Source organism: Cygnus olor, chromosome 11, assembly GCF_009769625.2.
Source record: "Cygnus olor isolate bCygOlo1 chromosome 11, bCygOlo1.pri.v2, whole genome shotgun sequence".
NCBI lineage: Eukaryota > Metazoa > Chordata > Aves > Anseriformes > Anatidae > Cygnus > Cygnus olor.
Window position 1 is genome coordinate 15385465 of NC_049179.1, and position 17032 is coordinate 15402496.

The window sequence follows — 17032 nt, forward strand, 5'->3', positions numbered from 1 at the left end:
ACTCTATCTGGATTTCTCTGTTGTAGGTGAGTGTTTTAACCACCTTGGAGCGGCGATTCAACCTGCAGAGTGCTGATGTGGGCGTCATTGCCAGCAGCTTCGAGATCGGCAACCTGGCCCTCATCCTTTTCGTGAGCTACTTCGGAGCCCGAGGACACAGACCACGCTTGATAGGATGTGGAGGGATAGTCATGGCCTTGGGCGCCCTGCTTTCCGCATTGCCTGAATTTCTGACCCACCAGTATGAATACGAATCTGGGGAAATACGCTGGGGAGCCGAAGGGAGGGATGTGTGCGCTGCCAACGGGTCCGCCAGCGATGAGGGACCAGACCCGGACCTTATCTGCAGAAATCGGACTGCTACCAACATGATGTACTTGCTGCTCATCGGAGCACAGGTCCTCCTGGGCATTGGTGCTACCCCCGTCCAGCCCCTGGGAGTTTCCTACATTGACGACCACGTGAGGCGGAAAGATTCCTCTCTGTACATAGGTGAGGCTCGCTGAACTGCTCGCTGAAAGTTTTCCTTGAGGGCAGGTGTGTCCCTTTTGTCGTATTTGTCGGCAGTGGAAGGGATGCCTTGACGTTTCTTCTCTGTGTGCATCTGTGCCCGGGAAGGTAACGAAGCACTGGGCTGTACCGAAGTGGTTGGTAAGCAGCAGGGAAGCACACTGATACTTTCCTTTATTGTAGGAGTTGACAGCTGTGGTAATTATTAGTGGGTAATTAGAAAGATGCTTACTCCTTTTATTGCGTGTACCCGTATTGCTTTAAATTCTGATATGGTTTGTTTACGGTTGAGTTTTAGGTGAAGAATTTCCAAGTAGCATATGTGGTGATAACTTTTTTGTCCCAAGACACCCCAGTTCCTTTTCCCTTCTGAAGCACCTGACTGCATCTGAGCAGTCCTTGCTGTATAAGGAGACAGAGAAGAGATGCGTGTCATGGCACTACCACCATCACATTTCAGCAAGCAAGTGCCTGTTGTGGAGTAGGACCCCAGAAAATGTGATCCCTGTAAGGAAACAGGATGCGGAAGCTGGTGATGTCTATTTTGAGATCTGGTGAGCCTAGAGTTGAGCTCATGATTCTGGTGATCATGTTGCAAAATTATTCCAGATGGCTAAGATATGAAATTTGGGTTCGGTTACCCGGTCAAACATCTCCACTATTTCAGTAAAGTTCTCATGGGTTTCAGCAGCAGTACCCTCTGTGACAGTTTTAAAGAGGATGCTGTGGGTGAAGCTGTTCTCTGGGGGAAAAAAAACCTCCCTGGCTTGGCTCATTCTTCTTTCTTCAGGACTTGTCACCAGGTAAATGGCTCCAGTGCATTAAATCACAGTAGAGGTGAAGTCTGTGCTGCTGTTAATGTGTTCTTCTGCGGTAGTTAGTAGAGTTTTTAGTAACAAAAACTGCGTGCACTCGTGCCTTCATCCCTCACTTGGCTTTTAAACATCAACCAAGCAGACGGTCCCATTGGCAGCTATTCTTTTTTCTAAGACACTCATCAAGCTCCCAACCATAACTGAACACAGCTATGGGATGGCCAAAGCTGGGCAGTCCCACTGACTTTCTAATGGCCTTAAATGTCTTGGGGTAGCGCAGAGGCCTGTTAAAACAACTAGCTATATAGCATGGTATAGCATTCCTGGATGTATTTCTACCTGGCTTAGATGTTCTTCTACATATTCAAAGTGTGTCTGTGTTTTCCTGTAACTGGCCATAAAATCCTAGTATTTCTGTTATTGCTTGTTACTACCTTCACTTTGTTCTGTAAGTGCTTGCGAGGGATCCTCTGGATAGAGCAGGGTGATATATATAAAACGCAAGGTACGGTACAACCCAAAGGTGAATAATGAGACTAAATTCACTGGGGCAATTTTGCCAACACCATAAATGATGAGTTGGAATTAAGAGCGATTCTACGATTATCTATTATAAATAACTATATGGAGGAGCAGCAACTTCTTTCAGGCTGTTCCACGGGCGTTTTTGAAGCAATGCTTCATGTCTGAGAACAGGATTAAGGAGGGTGCGTAAGAGGAAGATTAGGAAGAGCGATTCTTTCTGTTCCTTAGATACATTCATCTTGTATGCTAAAATATCTTCTTTAAAGTTGGCAGCTCAACTGTAGCTGGGAAAATACAGCCAGAAAAAAATGATTTCTGCTTCCTATGTGCAGTTTCATGATTTTTCCCTCAGATACGCGCTTCTAACCGTGTAGCGTTCCTTTCTACAGGTAGAATGTATCATAATCATAAAATCATGATCTGGACTTCTATATATAAATTGTGGGTTGCAGAAGAGTGCATGTGTATGCACACTCAGCCAGTCATCTGATTGAATGAAGTTTAATATTAGTCCTGTCCCGAGCTATCCATCACAAGTAGGTTTTTGGCTAGGGGATGATTAATTCTTACATCAAACCGCAATCAATTCGGTTAGTGAAAATAAAAGCTAGCAGGAAAAAATGAATAGGAAAAAATGCGCTCTGTGAATGAATATAAATGGAGAGGGTGCTGGTGGAAATACGTGTCTTCTCAGGTTTGTGAGTGCTTGAGAGGTGGTCCAGTTCCGTAGTTTAAGATGCCGTTTGAGAATTATGTGCTTGGATTTGTGTTTAACTGATTATTTTTGTCGATGTCGTCAATGCAATTTTCAGTGGCCTTAGCAGAAAGCTGGCTGAGCAGCTTACCCGCTTCGTTCTCCTGTTTCACAGAGGAAATAACTGCAGAGTGCGTACTGTCACTGGGCTATGTTTATAGCAGTTTTCTTTCTCATAATAGCACGCTCACTCAGTAGGGGCTACTCTGTGTGTGACCGGATGAAACGTTTTTGGGTAAGTTCCCTCAGTTTAAATTAGGAGTAAATCTGGCATAGGCTGTTCCCTCAGGATAGAAACTAATTAATAACAGTGGTAATAGTCTGGCCAAGCTCTCCATCTTGGCTGGGAAGAAATGATCAGATTGACCAGACCGTGCTGCCTTCAGTATATTGCTGCTGTCAAGTATGGATGGGCTGCATTCGGGCTCCGTTGTAGCTGGGGGAAGAAATAGTCTCTTACCTGACAGCTTAGTGCCAGTAATTGTTCACCTGCAATAAAATTCCTCTTTTGTCCCAAGGCAGTGAATTAGACGGAACTAAACCCATGCACTGCATTTTTCCCTTCCCTCCAAGTTGTGCAAGAGTTCAGTGGAGTAACTTCAGATAATCTCATACCACCTCCGTGCAGGGAAGTGACAACACAGGAAGACTGCTCTGTGTAACAAAAAAAAAAAACCACAAAAACAAACAAACAAAAAAAACCCACAACCTTTTTTGTATTAATATAAATGTGTCTATGAAGAAGAATGCAGATGTGTTACTACACGGGATTTAAAGTGGAACTTTACTTTCCAATAGTAGTGAAAGCCAGTAGCATCAGTGAAATAGAATACATTTATGGCCCTGAAGTCTGTGAAATCCTGCACACTGGTTTCTCTGCGATGACATGCACACGGGAGGTGGGCTGTGCCCCTCTGCTGTGCACCCTTTGAAGGCAGAGGCTGTTCAGGCTTGTGCTCTTCCAAGGAGGTGGGGGTTGATGGAGTTTCATAATTAGAGCGGTAGGGTGAACTACTACGGGAAGGTATCTCTGTGGCACGGGCTGCTGACATGTAGCTTCATGTTTCTGGAGCTAACAGCAGTTACGGGAGGTTTTTTGATGCCTGCTAACAAACTCAAACAGATCCTGTTGCTGTAGTAACCAGCCCTAGGAAAAGGGCTGTGCTGTGGTAACTGAGGGCAAATCGAATCAGAAAGATACACGCACACGAGCACGCGCCAAGGGATGTCCAACAGAAAACACATTTGTGCTGTAACAGAGTTTGGAAGGTAGCAGGACCACGTCTGCTCCTGCTAATGATGGGAAATACATTCCCTTCCATTTCAGCAACCAAGAGCATGCTCAACCAAGAGCAAAGGTCATGAAGCTGGCAATAACATCGAAAAAAATGAGAAAATGTAGGAGTTTTCTTAGCTGTTTGAAGTTGGGGAAGTCTTCTGTTATGGTGCTTTTCTCTCCTTGTCTGCTGTCGGATTTAAGATCTCGGCTCCAATTCAAAGATTCCCAGTTGAGCAGGATAGTGCTACCTGCATTTATTGGCATTTGGCATAAGCAGCCCCTCCGAGGGGAGGAGTTCCTTGCTCCTGCAGACTGCAGGACTCATTGCTGCAGTTATACTAATATTAAAATCCCCTCAATTTGTGGCATTGTTGGCTTTAAAGGGGGAAAAGCATTTTGAGGACTCCTTACTACACAGCTCCTTTTTCCACCCGCTAATGACTCACTTGACATTTCCCTCCTCAGTGCCTCTTCTGCTAGCTCTTGCGACGTTCTGTGGAAATCGATGAAGACTTTGTCACTGGGAGGGGGATCAGAGGCATCGCGGAGCTGATCCAGAGGAAAAATGACAGCGGCTGTATGGATTTGCTGCCTCCCAGATGAGCAAGAGCTTGCAAGTGGTTTCTGGTCACTGGAGTGCCCACGTTGGTGTCAGCAGTGGTTTGCGTGTTCAGGTAGAGCCAGGGCAGGGCCGTGGCAGGTGAATGTTGTTGGCAGTCTCCTTATGCTCCTTCTGGGCTTCCTGCAGCATTTACCATTTGCTGCTGAAGCTGTTGCGCCTCGTCTAGAACACGGTTACCTGCAAAGCACAGCGAATAGCTCGGGGAGCCGCTATTCGATCTGGGACAATTAAAGGCTGCATTATGGAGAGGAAGTCGCTGTTATTCTGTCTCCTGTTGATGGAGGAAATTGATATTGATGTTGGAGGGGGGCAGTGCCAGGCTGCGTGGCGCTTGGCTCGTTCAGAAGAATGCTGTGTTGGTCTTTAATGTGCCGGGGACTTTCATCAGGTTCTCCCAGGCTGTCTCGGTGCTTAATTTCATGTCCACGTGCCCCACACAGAGGACCGAAGTCCTGGTGACCCGCAGAAATGGCTCTAAGAGGAAGACTGACTCGAGGGAAGTCCCAGAAAGGGCAAGTCTGAGCCAGAGTGAGTGACGAGGAGCGATGAGTGCTCCTCCGTCGGCAGTCCAAGGGTGTGTGCCTGACCTCGGTGTGCTCGGGGGAATACAGCTGTTCTTGGTCTGCTTCGTGGCGGGGTGGAGGAACAGAGAAACAGAGAACTCGGCTCTGCTGGATGCGTCCCTTTAGCTGCTTTCTTCCGCCTCATCTTCCAGGCTTCTGTCTGGCCTGTACTGTGTGTATTTGGGTTTATTTTAGGGCTGTTCCCACTGCTGACCCTGATGTAAGAGGCAAACCCAACAGGATGGCGTTTTGTGCCCAGTTCTGCCCAGATGGGACTTACCAGCCCCAGGAAAGGGGACGGTGCCCGGTGCTGTCACTGCTGCCTCTGACCTTTGCAGGGGTTATTTTGCATCAGACGTGTGGAAGCACTTTTGGTTTTGCCGCCACAGTTGCAGAGCAATGCTCGCTCTCGCTTCTGGTGCCTTTCTTGCTTGCTGTAAGCATCAACTCGAGATTTGCCGCAGAGGAAGACAAATGTGCCCTAGTTGGAATCTCGCTGTCTCCGGGGATAAATTTGTCCATTTGAAAAATCACTTATGGTAGCTTACGTCAGTCAAAATGACAGCAACCATTGTGTTTTGGAGGAGCAGGAGCGTTTTCGCTACTGACAAGAATTAAATCTGAGCGTATCTATAGCAGTGAGTTAATAGCAAGTTATCAGCGTAAGATGCTGAAATCATCAGAGTTTGAGTCAACATTTTGCGTGTGCCAATACAAAGAAATAGTACTCAGATTTCTATTAGGAAGCACGTGTTGGCAAGCTAAGCAGTTGCTGTGAACCTTGAAACCATTCATCTTCTGTGTATCTGGTGTTACGTATGGTAGGGTTCATCAATAAATACCTACAGGGAAAAAAAAGAACAAAAGGGGGCTTCTGATTTTAAAAGCAAATATAAAAATATGGTCCATGACATTAAAGAGAAAGCCATAAAAAGCAGAGAGCAGAAAACTTTAACCATCTACAGGGCAACCCCCCCGTTGGCTAATGTCCTTGTGTGCAAGTTAGCACATTTGGAGGAGTGTGGAATGAGCAGTCAGTGACGGCACCTTTCATGATAGAAAAATAATGAATAAGTGTCTCCCATTTATTCTGAAGCCTAAGAATTCTGTTTCCTGGGGGACACAGCATGTAATGCTGGGAAACACGAGTATTTTGGAGCTGAAAGCAGATTGTGCAGATGATCGGGCTTTCATGCTGGAAGCATGTTCTGTTCTGCACGTAGCTTGGTTTCTGCAGCGTGAGCGGTGCTATTTAAAGCTGGTGAGGACCCTCGTTCCCCGCAGAAGTGCGTTGAGATGGGCATTGTTTTGTCCCTTCCCAGTTCTTTAGAATATTTTCTCATCCTCAGATTCCCTCTCCCCATTACCCCTGGGTGCTGCTTTCCTGAGCTCACCTTGTTAAAGCTCAGCCAGCCTTGTGCTTTCCTTAGCCCTTTTCCTTTCGGAGCACACTTCTCCCATGTCTTTCATAGGGGATTTCAGCTGACATTTCCTATTTGTTGTATACCTTCTGCGTGCCCGTCAAGTACCTGCAAGTTTGGTGAGGTGGTCCACCTCCACATGGGCACGTTTGCTTGCAGTGTGAGCTCTTGTTCCACAGAATTGTTTTTCTCCTCGCTGGGGTGTGCAGTTCTATAGGTACGAAGTATTTTTAGCCTACAGATTTGACAGAATTTTGTGATCGTTTTGTTCAGTAAGTGCATCCTCCTACAGATGATTTGGGGAGCCATTCCTTTCTGCCACAGTCTCCAAAGGGCTGAGAAAGACAAGGTATTAACACAGCACTGAAAGGAGAGTTGTTGCCAACGTGAGTGCTGTGATGCCTGTTCATTAGCGAGAGGTGTCTTTGCGTCAAATTCACTTGTTGTCTTCCCTGTGGACTAACTCCAATCAGTTTAAATTGCACGGCTTCATGTGGATATACCACTATTAACTGTGCCGGCCTAGCCCACTGATCCATTGATAACCTGCAGCCTTTTATAATAAATTATCCCCCTTTGGGGTGAGATCTCTGTCCTCATTTGCTGTGTGTCAGCAGGGCTGGCTTGGTTACACGTGGCCCCTTTTGCAGTGATAATATCCTGGAAAATTAAACGGAAACCTAAACAAGTGTGTAGGGTGTCTTAGAGCAGTAACAATAATCAATTAACAGGAATAACCTTCCCCACTGCAGGCAGGAAGGCTGTTGGGGAAGGCGGTGTTTATTCAATTAAATGTCTATATGTACAAAGTCATAACTGGTATGGGCTCCGTTATTTTACAGCAAGTGCTCCAGTTACCTTAACCTTCTGTTAATAGCTTTTTTGTTGTTGTTGCTAAGAGTTGAGTAAATAAAGCTTGGGTCCAACACAAATGAATCCGTGAGACCGTACTGAGGGTGGGAGCTGTTCCCCTGTTACTCTGCGCTCTGTCTGCTTCACAGCTGATTTTCGACTTTAGGGATTTGCTGATTTCAGTGTCTTTTAAAATTAATTTAATTTTTGAACGTGTTGGTTTCTCTGTCATGTATTTAAAACAGTTATCATCTGAGAGCCTCATGAGGTACATCATTTCTGTGGCAGCCTCTTTGAAGCAGTGCCCTGGGAGAGAGCTGTTTGTCATTTCAATGGCAGACATGCAGAGGACGGTACGTATTAGTTCTAAGTTCATAACATTAATTAAATAGATTGGAAGGTGCTGAGCTGACCATGTCAAGAACTGAAGGCCGTATTGTATCTCCTTAATGGCACAAACATCAGCCAGAGCCAACATGTCATCCTGCGTGTTGCCATCAGAGGCTGCAGGTGCCGGCCAGCTTGTGTCTGTCTTGGCCCTTCTCCTGGGCACGTGACGGATCTGCAACTCCTTGCACAGAAGACGCTTCAAGATGTGAAACCGATAGGTGGGATGCCTCACAACTGTGGGACAAGGCACAGAATTTGCCCCTTTGCCAGCATGAACCAGGGCCCTGGTCTCAAAGCAGTGGTGATTACTTGTTGCCTGATACTGAGGCTTATATTGTCCTGTTCTCTTACCAAAACAATTTGGTGTGGAGGGTATTTTAGGATTTGTCAGAAACGATTATCCTACTCACCCTCACCCAAGTGAGCAAAAGACAGCTTCCATGAATTTTGCTGTACCGCTGTAACCTTGCAATAAAAGAAGTCAGTGAACTGCATGGCAGGGGGACTAGTGTTAAAAGATAATCACTGCCTTAAAGTTGCAAGCAGATACTGCTCTCCTTTGTATCCGGACACGCACATGTACTGCCTGGTGTCAGCAGGGCTTACCAGAACGTACCCTGCTGCACAGAGGGGCAGGCAGGGGCTCGGGGCAGCTTGCTCAGCACTGTTACTGCTGCTCTCGGTCGCACTGGGTGATGTCTGCTGCCTTGTGAGCCTCGGGGAAAGCTTGCCTGCATGGCTGCGTGCCTACGGCTAGCTGTTGTGTGGTTATCTGCAGGATAAGGTGCTTCACGGAAGTGTGTAAGTAAACTCGAAACTTTCACAGAAGCTCAATTTGCTTGTGAGCTCACGAGCATGCCCGTGACCCATGTTGCTTGTCACTTTCCATAGGCTTTTTTCACGTGCTCCGAGAGCCAGTGTGTCATTTTTGTTTGCTGAACCATTTTTCTTTTTTCTTTTTTCCCTTTGAAGGGGAGAGGTTGCTGCAGGTCGGCTGGAGCTGGGTGCCTGGCCTGCCGGTGTTCGCACCCTTTGCATGCCAGATAGCGCTTATCTGAGTAACCTAAGTGTTTGGTTTTGCTAAGTCTGGCAGTGCCACGGCGCGCACACACGTGTCGAGCAGTGATCTCTCCCCAGCACAGCAGCTAAATGCAGCAGAGCTGCTGTGGGAGCGGGGCTGGAAGGAGCTTTTCCCTGGGGCTGGGAGGGACAGCAGGGAGGGAAGGCCAGACCTGGGATGAGACTGCCCAAGGCTGTGCGCGTTAGCTGGCACGAGACATCCGAAAGGCGCCTGAGCAACGTGTCAGGCTCAGTATGCGAACCTGTCTAATTAGAAATTAATCGTGTTAACAGCAGAGGAACAGCTGTGACGTGAATCAAAGGTGTGAGGCAGCTCAATAGTGCATGTTTCTGGGGCAGAGCTGCTGTAGAGCCATCGGTGTGGTCCCATCAACTACAGTCATCCAGTTACCCTGAATGGACTGACCGGAAGAAAAATGATGAAATCAAATGGTGGGGATTGTATTAAACATGTAAGTAATGTTCGAAATGCTTTGTGGTGGTGTTATAAGCCAGTCGGAAGAGCTCGTTGAAGGGGAGTCCATCCCTGGGGTAGTGTGCAGGCTCAGGGAAGTCAGGCAAGGCCGTGTATGCACGGGTCGGTGACGAACTAAACCCTCCCACCTGGCAGGTTTGTCACCAGGGGCCTGGTGCTGGGATTTAACCTACCGACGATCCGACTCCTGATTTTTGGAACCCTGTTTGCTGTGCTGGCAGGAAGGCTGCCTCTAAGCTCGTGCCAAGGTGTTTCCCCACTGACTGACTTGTCACTTCACAGCTGTCAGATCAGCCGCACCTTCCCAACCAGCTCTGCTGTCACGAAACGCTGAGTAAAGGACCTAGACTGAGTCTGGGAAAGGTGGAATCGGCCATTAGCTGCACCCCAGAAGCTCCAGCAGGGAATGGTGCAGCACGGGTGTAAAATGATGTTCCTCTGTCACGTACACGGTTTGGTTCACCCTGGGGGTACGCTCAAGGCTTTTTTGATCTTTTTTTCCGTGGAGGAAAATCTCTGGCTTTGCCTTAGAGATTGAAGTTTGGTCCCTGAATTTCTCCTTTGAATTTTGCTGTTTTGAAAGCACTTGGAAGCTTTTGGCAGATTTCTTTTTGCCAAGGTGCAGCCATTTCGTTAACTGGGCTGCTAATGAGGTGTTTGGCTTCTCCTTAGAGGAAGCCTGCCCTCACTAAGTCCCCTTTTGATTTCAGTAATAACGATTTTGTCCGGAGGAGGCTATCCAAATGTGGCCCTTTATTAATTAATACCTGAGGATTTCAGTAGTTTCTCAGATGAGTTTTAACAGCAGGTCACTGACGAATACCTCAGAGCACTTCTCTGCACCTAGGCAAGACTCTTACAAGGTGCAGAACCCGACCAAAGGCAGCAGATCGAAGCAACAGGGGAAATCCAAGAGTTTAAACAGGTAGGAAAGCAAGATGCGCTGTGCAGTTCTTTCCTTCCTGTCTGCCTCTGCTTGCGTTTTCCCTGCAGTTTGCTTTATGTTGCTGTCTTCAATGTTAGACAAAACATTCCTGCTGCAACCGCTTGTATGAGACAGCGATGTTGCTTATTAGAGTTGAAAAGAAATAATATTAGGAGGGGAAAAGAAAAAAGACAACTGGGACTACTTTCCTGCGTTAGTCATTGCTGCAGAGACCAATTACCCCTGTGATGAAAGACCACCTGTATCTTGTTAGCCATCAGCTAACAACATATGGATGTCTTAATTCAATCATCAAAAGGATAATGCTTGTTAGAGAGAGCTTCCCCTCTGTACCCTTACAAGCTGCGCGCTGGGGGGGCCTCGTAGGGGCGGTGGCTTGTGGGGAGCGAGCTGCAAACATCCCCGGCCGTGCTGCGGAGGCGGAGGAGACACGAGCATCGTTTGATGCTCTGGTCCTTGGCTGTGGGTCGTCTCTTATTTGGGGCCGTTGATGGCTTTGTCCTCTAGATGTAGTTTCTCGTTCATAACAGGATGTAATGTGGTGAAGTTCAGGGGGGGGGCTCTATTTTCCCCCCTTGTGTTTGATACACAGGCGTACATCCCTGCCGGGCGAAGATGTTTTACTGTGCTGTTCTGTGGCAACGCGTGCCTTTGTTTCTGCTCCGTAAATCTTGCTGTTCTGGGACTTGTTTTGTCGTGGACAAGCGTGCTGCTTTGTGGACTGTCTGAGGGGCAGCACTGCAGGAGACTGAACCATTTGCAGTGGCCCTCAGTAAGGTGAGAAGAGGTTCCCCCAGGTAATGGAGTACGAGGTTTGTAGGGAGACATACACCTCCTATTTGATCAGCGGAGGCAGCTGGAAAGCGCGCGTTAGTGCTTGGTGGGCGTTGTTCTGGCCAGGATCGCTACTCGTGTGGAAGGATTTGCTTTTTGTTTCCCCGCTGTCACCTGAGCTGGTGAAATACATTTGTCTCTCCAGCCCCTGCTTCCCTTCCTGCGTTGGTGAGAGTTACGTACCAAATGGAAGTGCAGCCTGTCCTGTAACTGGATACAGCATCTCGTTAGGTGCCTAGCATCCCGGAGGGACTTGATTTATAAGCAGTAGTAAAACCCGAACTAAGCATAGGTTAAACAAATACTCTTCCTTCAGCAATGTCTCCCGGGTTATAAAGCGAGTTAGTGGGAGGGTGAGAATGGTCTCGGGGAATTCTGACTCCAGCGCCCTGCTCTTGCTCTGACACCTGAAACGTTTCGCTGCATTCCTGCAGCGCATTGCAGCTCCTGTGCCCTTCCTCCTCGGTGTCAGAGGGGTTAACGGGTCTGGCTTCTTGTCTGTTAGCACCATCCTGCCCCGCCTCGGCAAACTATTTTTAATTTGTCTCCAAGAGCTGGGTGGCTAAACGAAGAGCAAGGCCTGTCTTTACAGAGAGGCCAACGGGGAGTGAGAAGTGGGTTTAGGGCAGTCGTACTCCCCGCTGCTCTGTACCCCGCTTCCAGGAGCCCCCAGCGCAGGGGATGCACCCTGGGCTTGTGCTGTTGCTTTTTAATGTCACTTGTGCTTGTGGCCTGCACAACGGGAATGGCAAAGAATTTCACTCTTCCCTCCGGCTTTTTCCTCATCTCCTACTTAGGCTGTGATTTTTCTTCCAAGTCTGTTTCTTTTCTGTGATACCGGTTTTAATTGCCTGGATGCTCAGGATTTGGCTTTGAGGCTGTGAAGGTGGTGAAGCAGGTGTGAAGCTGTTCCCCTGGCGTGAAGGTGTTTTGGAAGTGGCATCTGCCAGCCAAAAACCTTGCGGTGCCAGAGGTGGCGGTCGTGCCATCACCCTGGCCTTGCCTTCCTGCTGCCAGATCCCACCAGGGGTAGGAGCGCTCTGGAAATCCCTTGAAATGGTGAGAAGGTGCCTGGGGGGAGATGAGGCACAGGCGGGTGCAGCTGGCAAAGATTGGGGCAGGCCATCCCCTTAGGTGAAAAATGTAGCCTTAAATGGGTTTTGTTGATGCATAGAAGACCTGCGGAAGTGAAAATTTCAGATAAAGAAGGGGAGCGAGGATGAAGCCGTGCTGCTCTCCGATATTGATAAAATACTCCCGGGTGTAGCTCTGAGTCTGTCTCACACGCAGCACACCCCAAGCCCCAGTGATGTGGTGACTGCAGCAGCTTGAGCGAAGCTTTCTGAATAAATTAGCCTCGCTGTCCTGTGGTATTCCGAGTCTGAGTAAACAGATGAGACTTGCTCCATGCCTTAAAATCAGCAAGTTTGGGCTTTATTAGCCCTGGAGGGGCAGTAAATTCCAGAAGTGAGCTGGAGGAGCAGGAGGAGGAGGTGGCAGGTGAGGAGGCGTAGTGCGAGATAAGGATGTGCTCGAGGATGTCCGTGCTGCTCACTGAAGTCCAGGAAGGCAATTTGAAATTGAATCTACGATGCACTGGGGAGCTATTGCAGGTGGCTTAGGATGGGGTGAAGATTTGGGAAATCTGCACGAGCAAAGGCAAGAAAAAGGCAGTGTGAAAGGGGAATGGGGGAGAAGCGTGGTGGTGAGCAGCAGCATATTTAGATGGGGAGAGGTGTGTTGGAGCAAAGAGAGTTAACGTGGGAGCTGAGCCCGTACGGGAGAAACCACGGTATGTGCCATTTCCAGTAAGCGTACAGAACCCTGGGTCCTCCCATCAAAAAGCTCTTCAATTTCTATTAAAATTCGGTCTCTTTGTTTTAACCGCTAACCGTGGGAATTAGGTGTCTAAATAGAATCTGGGCTAAACGTTGCCTTTCTGGATCACGGTCCTGGGGCGATTCTCTAAGGCATTGCTGTGTGCCTCCTCCTAGGCCACGGGTTGCACGTGGCCTCTGTTTTCTTGCAAGGCAAGCTTGTTTTGCGAATAAGCAGCGTGTTTGTTGGCGGGTGTGGGTGGTGTCAGGAGGGGAAGCGAGCCTGCTGGGGGGCTTGTTCCCAAAGAGATCCCAGTGTTTGCTGAAGATGCTAATTATTGCTTCCAGCCCATCGTTATTTGTCTGCTGCCTATAGCACGCTGATCAAAGGTGCTGATAACACTTGCGGTGGGTAAAATGCTTGTAAGAAAAAAAAAAAAAAAGGCATTGTTGAATTTCAGGAGTGCTGCTGTCTGCTGTTTTACTTTTTGGCTGGCATTTTTTGGAGGAATTTTTGGAGGAATTTTTGAGACTGGAGGTGGCGAAGGAAGGAAATGCTTTGTTTTCAGTGTTGTTTTTTAATGCCCCATATGGCCGTTTTATTAACTGGAAAACCTCCAACTGTGAATGAGATGAAGTTACACAGCCCCAGCCCGTTTCCATCCGTGTGGCTGGGAGTACTTGTGCCTCCGAACCTGAGCCGTGCCTCCCCCATCTAGGGTTATGGTGAAAACCAAAAGCTGCGCGTGCCCTGTTTAGCTGACCCAGGGAAAACGTTGCTGCTTCTTATTCTGGGCATGCTGGCATTCTCAAACAAGATACAGACTTTGAATAAATGACCTGTCAGCAGCTCACAGAAAAGCACCTCTGTTTGAGTTGAGGTTTGGGAACAACAGGTGCAGCAAAAACCCCAAGTTTGTTCTTCTTCAACAGTTTGCACTGAGCTTATCCAGCACGGCGTTGGATGTCTGTACGTTCACATCCTTCCCTGCTTATGCGAGCGGGGTTTTCTACCTTACTGTGAAATAACACACTGCAAACCAAACTGCGGGGCGTGATCTGCACTTTGCATTATCCAGGCCCTTCCCGAGCATTTCTTTGCGTTGTCTGCCAGATTTCTGTCCCGTCTCCCATGCTGAGATAAAGAAATGACTTGCCCCGTGTAGCATGTCAGTTGGTAAATGAGACTGAGAATTTAGAAATAGCTTTTAGTAATCTTTCTATCATCTTCTGCATGAATGTATAGGCTTAAGTTACTACCTTAGTTTTCTGGTGAGGAGGCTTAGCTATGCAGCATTGGCCTCATCTGCCTTTACGTGGGTTATTTTCGATGTGTGCGATGGAAGCAAAAGAAGGGTGGGGACCTCTGTCTTTGTTATGAAAGTGTACCTCGGTTCTTCAGCAATATCCTGGTGACTTCTCTCAGAAGGATGCAATGGGGAGTGGGGCAGAACGGGCTTTGTTTAAGCGCATCCCTCTGGGTGTAAGGTTTTGCTTCATTTCCGTGCTCAGAGCTGACGATGGGATTTAACGTTTAGGAGTGGAGCGCTCCCATTTCACACCCCAGGAGTTGTGTGTCTGGGCATCTTCCTCGCAACCTTCAGTGCCCAGCCCAGCTGCTGCAGGGTAGAGCCCATGCTAGCGCCGTCACGAGTTACGGCTAACAGACGGTTCGTTGTTTTTCCTGCTGGCACCTCTCCAGAGCAGTGTCAGGTAGCCCAGACCTGCTCCCTGCTTGCTAACGGTGATGTTCAGACCAAACCAGCTGGTAGAAGCTGCTGAGTGGGTATGCAGAGCTCGCTGCGCTTGCTAGCAGTGACCCGGGGCTGTTGCTCCCTTTTCTGGGAGATGGCTCTGGCCGGGAGACAGCCTGCCACAGCCAGACAAATAAACGAGCTGGACTCCGATTACAGCAGGTGCTTGGAAAACCAGCAGCGTCCTCAGGGCAGCAGCGAGGGGCTGCTGCCAGCTGGGCCAGGAGCTCAGGGAACCTTTTGCTACCCCGAAGCCGCAGGAGCAGAGTCACGGCCGCGACCTGCTGTGCCACCCCCTGTGCCACCCCCCGTGCCACCCTCCTGGGGACAGCGAGCGTGCTTGGCAGGCATCGCCGGCGTGACGCTGCCTTGCTGCTGGAAGGTAGGGCAGCGCTCACAGAGCGGCCACGGACCGATTTTGCAAGGCTTGCACCTTCTGTTCTTCCTACCCTCTGGCCCTGGCTGTCTGCAGGAGGGTGCTGGGAGAGGAGAAGGGCCAGGAGTGCCCGTCGAGGCTTACTGCGCCGACCCAGTTAGATGCGTATTAGTCACAGCTTCCCTGTGTAGTACAAAGTGACCCCGGTTGCCTGAAGGCTTGTCTTTTCTGCTGGTCACAGACATGACTTGGTAGGAGGCTGCCTGGCTCGTAACCCCGTTGATGCTGCCAGGTATCTGCACTGCGCTGGGCCGTGTCGCCACGTGGGAATCTGTATCCTTTGTCAGCCGCTGCCGTTCACAACTGTTGTGTTACGGCTGGAAAAAAGGGAGGTTTGAAGGTGACGCTTAAATTGTCATCCAGTAGGCTCTTCTGTGCAGCAGGGCGGTGAGCTTCTTCCTGTAGTTTCCTCTCTTTTGGAGGGGGGAGAGCCCGAGTCTAACCCCAAGGGTCTGCCCCGAGGACTAGTACAGCCGAGTCCTCTCTGACAGAGATTTTGTCCTGAACCGAGCACGTAGAAAACAGCTTCGTATTATGGTTTAGCAAATTTGTGGTTCTTATGTCTAGTTCTTCTCTCCCTTGAAGAGACTTTTGGGGTTTAATTAAAGTTGCAGCCGAAGCTGAAGTCCCCAGGGTCCCGGTGTTCTCAGCGGCCCAGGGAGGTGCAGGCTGCTCTCCAGGAACTGCTCCGGCGCCTGAGGACGCTGTCACCTGCCCGGCTCCGGCTTTGTTGAAGGGAGGTGGTCAGAGTATCCCCCTCACACACGCTTCGGATGCAGATTGCATGGGATTACTGCTGGCTAACAGCCAAATCCCAGGCAGCAGAGGCTGTTTAATCACACTCCTGTCTCCGCTGGATTAACGTAATTAATGTAAGCCCTTTTGGATGGGCGAGCTGTTATTTGTCTAGCGCAGCTCTCCGTTTGTGCAGTGTTCTGCCTACAGCCGTGATGCTCTGAAAATGATGACGAAGATCTAATCCCCCTTGCATACAACTGGAGACCAAGTAAATCTCCGTTTACAGACAACTGGTTTGCTGCTGCCTTCGGGGGGAGTTATAGGCTACTTAAAAAAAAAAAAAAAAAAAAAAAAAAAGCCTGAGGTTAGGTCAGAATGATCATTTGTTAAATTACTTCAAGGGAAATTAAAATGGGATTTTTTTTTTTTTTAATGTCATCCCTCTAGGGAGCAAAGAAAGTTATTAATAAATTGAAGGTTCATCAGTACCTCATGGTTCTGGCCCAGTTCAGGGGTGACACAGAGATTAACGTGCAGTGGAGATATTAGTGAGTGTCCTTGCACGCCCAGTCACGTGGGGCAGGAGCTGCGCCTTTATCTTCTGCCCTTTGGGATATCTGGAATTGTGGAGAGGAGCAGAAGCGTGGTTCCCAGGGCTGTGACATCCTACGGGCGCTAAGTCAGAAGCTGAGTTCCTCCCTTCTGTTTTTTTTTTGCATTTCTCATGCAGCTGGACGTGATCTAACCCCAAACGGGATACACGGGCTCCCTCTTCTCTTTACTGACTGTTTCAGGGTTTTGTAGCTGCAAATTGGACAGAGTTTAAAAATGGAAGAAAAAAACCTTGCAAAAATTAATTTAACAAGACTAAGTCAAATCAAACATTGATTTCTGAATAGCGGGTTGCCTTTAATACGTCTTTTGTACAGCAGAAGTACTGGCAACATTTCTTGACAAAAGCTATCTTCTGCTTTCATTTTTCCGAGTTTTAATTGTAACCTTTTGTGTCGAACAAAATCACAAATAGGATCATTTCACGAGGAGTAAAATCAACCTTCAGTTCTGTTGGTTTTTTTTTTCTTCTCGATCTTGGCTGTACCCATCTGTGCAGAAGGCAGAGGCTTTCTGGAGCGTTCTCTGAAAAACAAACGCTTGTGTCCAAGCTTGAAAATTAGCATGAAAGTGACATTTAATATTTGGCCGACAGCTTAAAAAAGTCTG

At 48.4% G+C, this 17032-nt stretch overlaps 1 protein-coding gene across 2 annotated transcripts in view; it reads left to right on the forward strand.

The window, feature by feature from the left end:
• SLCO3A1 (solute carrier organic anion transporter family member 3A1) overlaps positions 1–17032 on the forward strand; it is a 137794-nt gene that overhangs the window by 34302 nt on the left and 86460 nt on the right. For both annotated transcript variants that reach the window (XM_040569570.1, XM_040569569.1), the window contains exon 2: positions 27–492. In XM_040569570.1, the coding sequence (XP_040425504.1) occupies positions 192–492 (301 nt within the window). In that variant the 5' untranslated portion in view covers positions 27–191. The remainder of the gene's footprint in view (positions 1–26; positions 493–17032) is intronic.